This window comes from Pinus tabuliformis, chromosome 3_1 (genome assembly GCF_031772625.1).
Source record: "Pinus tabuliformis cultivar Carrire ecotype Pingquan chromosome 3_1, CPIR1, whole genome shotgun sequence".
NCBI lineage: Eukaryota > Viridiplantae > Streptophyta > Pinopsida > Pinales > Pinaceae > Pinus > Pinus tabuliformis.
Genome location: NC_142301.1, coordinates 779,836,727 through 779,847,483, shown reverse-complemented (window position 1 = coordinate 779,847,483; position 10,757 = coordinate 779,836,727). Strand labels below are relative to the sequence as shown.

Genomic DNA, 10,757 nt, shown 5'->3' with positions numbered 1-10,757 from the left:
TCAGGTCGCACTTCTATAATGAAAAGCATAAAAAAAAAGAGCAATTCAATTGACAACAGTAAATTATTTTCAAATTTCTTTTTATTTTTTCACAGGAAAATGGTGGAACAACAACCCCATGGATGTTGTATATAAGGCAGGTCTGATATGAGCCACAGGAAAATGGTGGAACAACAACCCCATGGATGTTGTATATAAGGCAGGTCTGATATGAGCCACAACTAATATATCAAATGCATTTACCATTAATGGATAAAAAGGAGACCTATATTCCTGCTCCAGTTTAGATAAGGATTAATTTTTTAGGAAATTTTTGTGACCAAAACGTTCAAGCCAATATACAAGTAGCTCAATCAAATTTAAGTTTATTGCATGAACGAAAAAATTTAGTAAAATTCTAAACAGGTTTAGGATTCAACAAACGAATGTACAAATGTGTATATGTTTTTGGTATCTCCTTTTTTAATATGAAAACATACCAGGAATTGGGAATCCGCAAACAAATCAAATCCAGTATGTTAGGAAGCTTGTTGAATGCACTCCTCTCCAAGCATAAATCGTGCTTAAACCTTGCTTGAAAGTCGTTTGCTGAATGATGAATCTATGCTCCTCTCCAACTTAAATCGTCATCAAACCTTGCTTTAGGCAACCTTCAAGCACAACCCAATGAAATTACAGACCTAATACATGGCCCATATTGACATCTAGTCGCTCTCAATTGAAACTACCAAATGTAATGGTATCAAGGGGTAGTTGTGACATAATAATTAATAAGAACTTCTATCATATGCACAATTAAAAAAACAACTCGAAAAGAAACTGTTGTTTTTGAAATGGGAACAACTGCCAAATGTAATGGTATCAAAAGGTAATTGTGACATAATAATTAACTAGCATTTGCATCAGATGTTGCAAAGGAAACGTCGTAAGGCATAAATTGAAGAACACAAATACAACACAAGATTACTTTGATAAATAATAAAAATATATTGACCACTCAAATCAATGCCCCATTAACTGGAACCACTTAGTAGACATATCTATCAACATTAGGATTATACACAATGATCAAGAAATTTCCCATATACAAACAACACCTTCCACAACAACCTTTTGTCACGTCCACATTTTAAAAAATGCCTTGGAACATGATTGGAATCTCCCATATTGTATTTTTCATTATGCAGATAAATCTTCCCTATTGCTATTTTCATCATGAATATTGTTAGTTCATTGTTGTAAAGTGTTAGTGTGTTAAAATATACAAACAGCACGTTCCACAACAACCTTTTGTCACATCCACATTTTAAAAAATGCCTTGGAACGTGATTGGAATCTCCCATATTGCCTTTTTCATTACGCAGAAAATCCTTCGATCAAGTCTTGTGTAATGTGCAAGACTAATCTTTGTGGAGAAGTCACCGTTGTACACTATGATCCTTTAGAGCCTTTCAGGATTTTAGACTCTCTTTCAAAATGTTGGTATTTATATCGGGGCCTACCTTCTAAAGAGTGGTTGTTACTGACGGAGTCACAGATGAGGCTTTATTTAATGAGCAAGGAATATTTTCCCTCGTACTCCAACTTTAGAGTACAAGACACTAAAAAAATTATGCAGCTGAAAGTGATCCATCTTCAAGATATTTTTCCTGTCAGTTACGAACAAAATGTTTAAAACCTCAGTTCTGCGAAGAACTCTGTTAAGCTGGAATGTAAGAGTTTTCCTTGTATTTGACAAGAGCTTGAGAAAAACTTCGCAGAGGAAATCGTTCAATAGGAGGGTTTCCTTTTCCCTTTTTCAGTTATATCTGTGATCATGAGTTTCCATTAACCCACAAGTTTCTTCGGATCAAGGTCTGATCCGTGAGTATTGAAAACTGTTTTCAGCACAAATTCACCTTAACATAAGCAGGTTTCAGTCTTTTAACATACATCTCATAAGTCCTGACTAATGAGACAACCGACTAGGCTAAACTGCTAAAACCTATGTGATTCCATTCTAACTAACTTGAATGCATGCTGAGACGAATTGATTCAAGGTAAAATATTTGCAAAAACAATAGTTCCCAGAAGAAAAGGTTTCAAACATGTTGAAGAAAATAAATATGAAGAGATCGAAAAAACATAACTAATTCATATTGAAACGCCTGTCTTCTTAAAGTATTGCTTGCAAAGAAAAACCGAAGATGATTCGTCCTTTTAACTAAAAAGGAAAAATTCCTCCATTTGCTCATACAATGCAAATGTACCTATACTGTTTGTTGAGAAATTGCTGCCATCCATGCTCTAAATGCCTTTAAAGAAGATAATCTTGGGGAGCAAATAAACAATAGCAGGGATATATGCCTTCAAGATTAAAATTGATGAACAGGAAGATTGCACCGAGAGTCTTATTCTTTCTGGTGAAACACATCAGAGTGAATCTATTCCATTCACTCAAGTCGACTGGAGGAGGCCATGCCCTTGGTTCGATTCTCACAACAGAGGAATCCACTTTAGGGCATGGCGTAAAATGCCTCTTGCTCACATCCATAAGGAGCTTGGTACTGGCTAGAAGATCCACATTGACAGCCAGGCGATTGAAAAGGGAATCACCAGCCTTTGCCACGAGGCGGTGGCCAAATTCCTTCTGAAGCATGAGGGTGGCACTTCGAAACTTGGGCATGGTGGACAAAAGCTTGAAGATGAGCGGAGATGATATCTGGTAAGGTATATTGGCTACACATATGTCAAAAGTTGGCAAGTCTGTTCGTAGTATGTCCCCTCGCACCAACTGTCCATAACAGAAAAGAAAAAGGAGATAGTCGTATTAGAGAAGAGCAACTTTGATTTATCGTAATCCCAAAAATTAATACTGGTATCACCAAAGACAGTAATCACAAGGAACAAAAAAGGAATTGCAAGAGACAATTACGAAGACATCACAAGGGAACCTGCAAAGCACATAGCTTAGGCTAACCTTGCTGTAAACAGAATCTCTTTCCAGTGCATTTTCCTTGTAAATCTGGCAGAAATTTTGCCAGAATCTTGGAATTACAGGTTTGAATTGCATAAATTTAATACTGAGGTGCCCAATTGGACATAAGGGGGTAGGGAATCCATCTGCAACATCAAATTTGCAAAAAGAAGAAGTGTTTTATTGCCAAAATTGGCATTTTTCATTGCCAGACAGAAAGTGCAGTACGTTACAAGATTATGGCTTCCCAAAGCACACAGGTACTTCTAAGCATCATTAGATCGGAGAAAGGTAGTAACTGAAGAAAAGAAGGCTGCTATCACATAAGCATGAGGACTTCACCCCATAGCCAGTTTTCATCGCATAGGCATGAGAAATTCACATTAAACCCAGTTTTCAGATTGGCAAAGATTTGAAAAAGTTTTAATGTATGTGGTATTTCACAAATAAACCTTCTTCAGTATTGTTGTCAATGTAGGATTTTTTTTTGGTTGATGTTTCCAGTTTACAAATGCAGCAAGCGCACCCTTCTCCATTATGGGATTATCACGATGAACTGAAGTCAGGTCATGCAAAAAGCATGCCCATTTCCATTATGTGAATATCACAACGAACTATAGCAGGCTGACAACAGATATTCGAAAACATATGTCTCTGTGATTGTGGCAGAAGACCTACACCTTGCCCCATCCACATGGAGTCGGAGCCTGAGCCGCTGCTTACACAGGTGCATAGAAGCAACAGCTCATGAAGGGAAAACATGTCTCTGAGGATTTGAAACTTGGGGTGGGCATGAAGAGTCACAATCCATGTGGAATTGACATATTGTTAATGAGGTAAATAAGGTGAATGAATGTAAAAACAAGATGCAAAGGAAATTGGAACTCACCTCCAATCTCTGAGCCATTTCGGTCCCCTTTATGCGTTTGTGAACTACTTCGATCATTCGGGGATCGATCTCGACTGCGATGACTCTGTGGGCGGCCTGCAGCAACTCTAGGGTTAGATTTCCAGTACCCGGGCCGATTTCCAGGACGGTATCGCTTTCTCTCATGTCCGCTTTCTCAACGATGGATTTGAGAACACCGGGATTTGTGAGAATGTGGGATTTGTGAGAATGTGCTGCCTGCTCAGTACAGCCTTGGGATCAATCAACTCCACCCACAGACAGTACAAGAAAAGCCCGCCAACAGGGTTAGTGGGACGCATGTAGCACTAGAGAGCCTGGTTCAGCTGCCCTGATGAAACTATTCGATCTGCCAAATGAAACGCCCAAACCGTTTGGGCAACCCTTTTGAATCAACGATCAACGGCTGAAATTGTTGCAATCGTCTAACATATAATCGTGTGGCTTACACGATGACAGGTAAGCAGAGAGGGGAGTTGATTTCAGAGGGAATACGGCGTAATAAGAACTTGCATCATATGCACAATTAGAAAAAACAACTCAAAAGGAAACTGTTGTTTTTCAAATGGGAGTTTCTAAAATGGGACTTAAGTTTTAACATGAAAAGAAATTTACAAATTCAACATTCCTAAGATTCTAATTTTTTCATTCCTAAAATTCTAATTTTAGGAAAAATGAAATTTAAAAAAAAATTGACAATTTGACAGCACTTCTTAAAAAATTTTAAGATATTATTCCAATTTTTTTTTTAAATGACAAAAATCAATTTTTAAATTTTTTTTTACTGGTAAAATTTTCTTCTTACTTCTCTGACTTGCCAGAGACCCTTTGAAGGGCTCTGACGTGTTCAATTTTGATCCCTGACTCCGAGTGTGCAGAATAAAATATAATCATTTAGTTGACAGTAAAGACATTTCTTCAGTGTATTCAGACTTCGAATGTTCAGTATACTCGTCATATATAAGGATGATAGCTGATACGGAGCATTTAGTAGTGAAGGAGCTGTGAACTCTAGTAGCCTGATTGAATGGCAAACACAACCTGGTTGGTAGTTTCTGGCTTTCAAGATGAGGATGAAGCCGAGATGCGGAAGGGTCCATGGACTGTCGAAGAGGACTTGCAACTTACTGGGTATATACGCTTACATGGGCAAGGGCGCTGGAGCTTTCTCGCCAAAGCAGCAGGTATGTGATGAACAAATTTATCCTAGAAAGTGAATCTTTGACAGTTCAATCCCAATATTAACATTGCCCTGTGGATGGGAAAATTTTGAGCTTTTCCATCTCGTGGGTGGTTATAACTCATTGGAATCACAATTTATTTACAAAGTTTAGATCAAATATCTTACTTGTCATGGACGGAGGAAGCACAGAAATTAATTTGCCTTTTTGTGTAAGTAAAAATATAAAATAGTTGTATTGCTCGGGACTGAAGAGAACTGGAAGAAGCTGCAGGTTAAGGTCGTTTAACTCCCTTCGGCCTGGTCTCAAGCACGGCAAGATCACTCCCGAGGAAGAACGTTTGATTATTGAACTTCATCGTCCTTGGGGTAACAGGTATATAATATATACTCCGCATAAAATACAATATATAGTGGCGTTACTTGGGGTAACAGGTATATTTAGTAGATGCGGCTTTCGAACTATAAGTAATTTCAAATGGTTAGGTGGTCTCACATTGCATGGAGATTACCAGGACTGAAATCAAGAATCACTAGAGAACTCGAAGCAAGGGAAAATTGAATCTACAACTTGACCGTTCACCGAGCTATGATTGCCTCCCGACTTCATCTCACAGACCGCCCGTCCATGACGGCCACCCTTATCCCGATTGCAGGTTCGATAAACCCGCTGACATGGAAATGTGGACCCATCCTTTTATCTCTGTTTATACTGACGGACGTTAATATTGATTACGAAATTATTTTCACTGGAGAATGGTGCTGCCGGAAACTTTCTCAACGCCGCCTCTTTCGCTTAAAGTGTATTACAACTGTATTGTCCTTCAGCTTTAATCGCGGAGCTCGAGAGATAAGATATGCAAGTGCCTTCAGCTTTAATCGCGGAGCTCGAGAGATAAGATATCCACGTGCCTTCACGTGCAGGGAGATTGAGGCTCTTCCGGTCTTCACTTTATAATTTAATGAAAGTCACTCCCAGGGATCAAAATTGAACACGTTAGAGCCCTTCAAAGGGTCTCTGGCAAGTCAGAGAAGTAAGAAGAAAATTTTACCAGTAAAAAAATATTTAAAAATTGATTTTTGTCATTTAAAAAAAAAATTGGAATAATATCTTAAAATTTTTTAAGAAGTGCTGTCAAATTGTCAATTTTTTTTTAAATTTCATTTTTCCTGAAATTAGAATTTTAGGAATGAAAAAATTAAAATTTTAGGAATGTTGAATTTGTAAATTTCTTTTCATGTTAAAACTTAAGTCCCATTTTAGAAACTCCCATTTGAAAAACAACAGTTTCCTTTTGAGTTGTTTTTTCTAATTGTGCATATGATGCAAGTTCTTATTACGCCGTAAGGCGTTTCCCTCTGAAATCAACTCCCCTCTCTGCTTACTTGTCATCGTGTAAGCCACACGATTATATGTTAGACGATTGCAACAATTTCAGCCGTTGATCGTTGATTCAAAAGGGTTGCCCAAACGGTTTGGGCGTTTCATTTGGCAGATCGAATAGTTTCATTAGGGCAGCTGAACCAGGCTCTCTAGTGCTACATGCGTCCCACTAACCCTGTTGGCGGGCTTTTCTTGTACTGTCTGTGGGTGGAGTTGATTGATCCCAAGGCTGTACTGAGCAGGCAGCACATTCTCACAAATCCCACATTCTCACAAATCCCGGTGTTCTCAAATCCATCGTTGAGAAAGCGGACATGAGAGAAAGCGATACCGTCCTGGAAATCGGCTCGGGTACTGGAAATCTAACCCTAGAGTTGCTGCAGGCCGCCCACAGAGTCATCGCAGTCGAGATCGATCCCCGGATGATCGAAGTAGTTCACAAACGCATAAAGGGGACCGAAATGGCTCAGAGATTGGAGGTGAGTTCCAATTTCCTTTGCATCTTGTTTTTACATTCATTCACCTTATTTACCTCATTAACAATATGTCAATTCCACATGGATTGTGACTCTTCATGGCCACCCCAAGTTTTAAATCCTCAGAGACATGTTTTCCCTTCATGAGTTGTTGCTTCTATGCACCTGTGTAAGCAGCGGCTCAGGCTCCGGCTCCATGTGGATGGGGCAAGGTGTAGGTCTTCTGCCACAATCACTGAGACATATGTTTTCGAATATCTGTTGTCAACCTGCTATAGTTCGTTGTGATATTCACATAATGGAAATGGGCATGCTTTCTGCATGACCTGACTTCAGTTCATCGTGATAATCCCATAATGGAGAAGGGTGCACTTGCTGCATTTATAAACTGGAAACATCAACCAAAAAAAAATCCTACATTGACAACAATACTGAAGAAGGTTTATTTGTGAAATACCACATACATTAAAACTTTTTCAAATCTTTGCCAATCTGAAAACTGGGTTTAGGGTGAATTTCTCATGCCTATGCAATGAAAACTGGCTATGGGGTGAAGTCCTCATGCTTATGTGATAGCAACCTTCTTTTCTTCAGTTACTACCTTTCTCCAATCTAATGATGCTTAGAAGTACCTGTGTGCTTTGGGAAGCCATAATCTTGTAACGTACTGCACTTTCTGTCTGGCAATGAAAAATGCCAATTTTGGCAATAAAACACTTCTTCTTTTTGCAAATTTGATGTTGCAGATGGATTCCCTACCCCCTTATGTCCAATTGGGCACCTCAGTATTAAATTTATGCAATTCAAACCTGTAATTCCAAGATTCTGGCAAAATTTTTGCCAGATTTACAAGGAAAATGCACTGGAAAGAGATTCTGTTTACTGCAAGGTTAGCCTAAGCTATGTGCTTTGTAGGTTCCCTTGTGATGTCTTCGTAATTGTCTCTTGCAATTCCTTTTTTGTTCCTTGTGATTGCTGTCTTTGGTGATACCTTATTAATTTTTGGGATTACGATAAATCAAAGTTGCTCTTCTCTAATATGACTATCTCCTTTTTCTTTTCTGTTATGGACAGTTGGTGTGAGGGGACATACTACGAACAGACTTGCCAACTTTTGACATATGTGTAGCCAATATACCTTACCAGATATCATCTCCGCTCATCTTCAAGCTTTTGTCCACCATGCCCAAGTTTCGAAGTGCCACCCTCATGCTTCAGAAGGAATTTGGCCACCGCCTCGTGGCAAAGCCTGGTGATTCCCTTTTCAATCGCCTGGCTGTTAATGTGGATCTTCTGGCCAGTACCACGCTCCTTATGGATGTGAGCAAGAGGCATTTTACGCCATGCCCTAAAGTGGATTCCTCTGTTGTGAGAATCGAACCAAGGGCATGGCCTCCTCCAGTCGACTTGAGTGAATGGAATAGATTCACTTTGATGTGTTTCACCAGAAAGAATAAGACTCTCGGTGCAATCTTCCTGTTCATCAATTTTAATCTTGAAGGCATATATCCCTGCTATTGTTTATTTGCTCCCCAAGATTATCTTCTTTAAAGGCATTTAGAGCATGGATGGCAGCAATTTCTCAACAAACAGTATAGGTACATTTGCATTGTATGAGCAAATGGAGGAATTTTTCCTTTTTAGTTAAAAGGACGAATCATCTTCGGTTTTTCTTTGCAAGCAATACTTTAAGCAGACAGGCGTTTCAATATGAATTAGTTATGTTTTTTCGATCTCTTCATATTTATTTTCTTCAACATGTTTGAAACCTTTTCTTCTGGGAACTATTGTTTTTGCAAATATTTTACCTTGAATCAATTCGTCTCAGCATGCATTCAAGTTAGTTAGAATGGAATCACATAGGTTTCAGCAGTTTAGCCTAGTCAGTTGTCTCATTAGTCAGGACTTATGAGATGTATGTTAAAAGACTGAAACCTGCTTATGTTAAGGTGAATTTGTGCTGAAAACAGTTTTCAATACTCACGGATCAGACCTTGATCCGAAGAAACTTGTGGGTTAATGGAAACTCATGATCACAGATATAACTGAAAAAGGGAAAAGGAAACCCTCCTATTGAACGATTTCCTCTGCGAAGTTTTTCTCAAGCTCTTGTCAAATACAAGGCAAACTCTTACATTCCAGCTTAACAGAGTTCTTCGCAGAACTGAGGTTTTAAACATTTTGTTCGTAACTGACAGGAAAAATATCTTGAAGATGGATCACTTTCAGCTGCATAATGTTTTTAGTGTCTTGTACTCTAAAGTTGGAGTACGAGGGAAAATATTCCTTGCTCATTAAATAAAGCCTCATCTGTGACTCCGTCGGTAACAACCACTCTTTAGAAGGTAGGCCTCGATATAAATACCAACATTTTGAAAGAGAGTCTAAAATCCTGAAAGGCTCTAAAGGATCATAGTGTACAACGGTGACTTCCCCATAAAGATTAGTCTTGTACATTACACAAGACTTGATCGAAGAATTTTCTGCGTAATGAAAAAGGCAATATGGGAGATTTCAATCACGTTCCAAGGCATTTTTTAAAATGTGGATGTGACAAAAGGTTGTTGTGGAACGTGCTATTTGTATATTTTAACACACTAACACTTTACAACAATGAACTAACAATATTCATGATGAAAATAGCAATAGGGAAGATTTATCTGCATAATGAAAAAGACAATATGGGAGATTCCAATCATGTTCCAAGGCATTTTTTAAAATGTGGACGTGACAAAAGGTTGTTGTGGAAGGTGTTGTTTGTATATGGGAAATTTCTTGATCATTGTGTATAATCCTAATGTTGATAGATATGTCTACTAAGTGGTTCCAGTTAATGGGGCATTGATTTGAGTGGTCAATATATTTTTATTATTTATCAAAGTAATCTTGTGTTGTATTTGTGTTCTTCAATTTATGCCTTACGGCATTTCCTTTGCAACATCTGATGCAAATGCTAGTTAATTATTATGTCACAATTACCTTTTGATACCATTACATTTGGCAGTTGTTCCCATTTCAAAAACAACAGTTTCTTTTCGAGTTGTTTTTTTTAATTGTGCATATGATAGAAGTTCTTATTAATTATTATGTCACAACTACCCCTTGATACCATTACATTTGGTAGTCTCAATTGAGAGCGACTAGATGTCAATATGGGCCATGTATTAGGTCTGTAATTTCATTGGGTTGTGCTTGAAGGTTGCCTAAAGCAAGGTTTGATGACGATTTAAGTTGGATAGGAGCATAGATTCATCATTCAGCAAACGACTTTCAAGCAAGGTTTAAGCACGATTTATGCTTGGAGAGGAGCGCATTCAACAAGCTTCCTAACATACTGGATTTGATTTGTTTGCGGATTCCCAATTCCTGGTATGTTTTCATATTAAAAAAGGAGATACCAAAAACATATACACATTTGTACATTCGTTTGTTGAATCCTAAACCTGTTTAGAATTTTAAAAAAAAATTTCGTTCATGCAATAAACTTAAATTTGATTGAGCTACTTGTATATTGGCTTGAACGTTTTGGTCACAAAAATTTCCTACAAAATTAATCCTTATCTAAACTGGAGCAGGAATATAGGTCTCCTTTTTATCCATTAATGGTAAATGCATTCGATATATTAGTTGTGGTTCATATCAGACCTGCCTTATATACAACATCCATGGGGTTGTTGTTCCACCATTTTCCTGTGGCTCATATCAGACCTGCCTTATATACAACATCCATGGGGTTGTTGTTCCACCATTTTCCTGTGAAAAAATAAAAAGAAATTTGAAAATAATTTACTGTTGTCAATTGAATTGCTCTTTTTTTTTATGCTTTTCATTATAGAAGTGCGACCTGAATATGT

At 38.0% G+C, this 10,757-nt stretch overlaps 1 protein-coding gene and 1 pseudogene across 1 annotated transcript; one reads left to right on the top strand and one right to left on the bottom strand.

Moving 5' to 3' along the window:
• Nucleotides 1-2,296: 2,296 nt before the first annotated feature.
• Nucleotides 2,297-4,010, bottom strand: LOC149189719 (ribosomal RNA small subunit methyltransferase, mitochondrial-like). Its single transcript, XM_089410316.1, has 4 exons — nucleotides 3,846-4,010; nucleotides 3,572-3,671; nucleotides 2,960-3,102; nucleotides 2,297-2,773 (listed from the first exon to the last, which is right to left on the bottom strand). Exons 1-4 carry the CDS (start codon nucleotides 4,008-4,010, stop codon nucleotides 2,297-2,299), a joined length of 885 nt encoding a protein of 294 aa, XP_089266442.1.
• An 880-nt stretch (nucleotides 4,011-4,890) lies between these two features.
• LOC149189718 (uncharacterized) lies at nucleotides 4,891-9,444 on the top strand (annotated as a pseudogene).
• The last annotated feature ends 1,313 nt before the right edge of the window (nucleotides 9,445-10,757 follow it).

Coding starts and splice junctions, on each gene's coding strand:
- LOC149189719 (XM_089410316.1), bottom strand. CDS start 4,010: ATGAGAGAAAGCGATACCGTCCTGGAAATCGGCCCGGGTACTGGAAAT. Junction 3,672..3,845: donor AAATGGCTCAGAGATTGGAG/GTGAGTTCCAAT, acceptor CTGTGTAAGCAG/CGGCTCAGGCTCCGACTCCA. Junction 2,774..2,959: donor GAGATTCTGTTTACAGCAAG/GTTAGCCTAAGC, acceptor TGTTATGGACAG/TTGGTGCGAGGGGACATACT.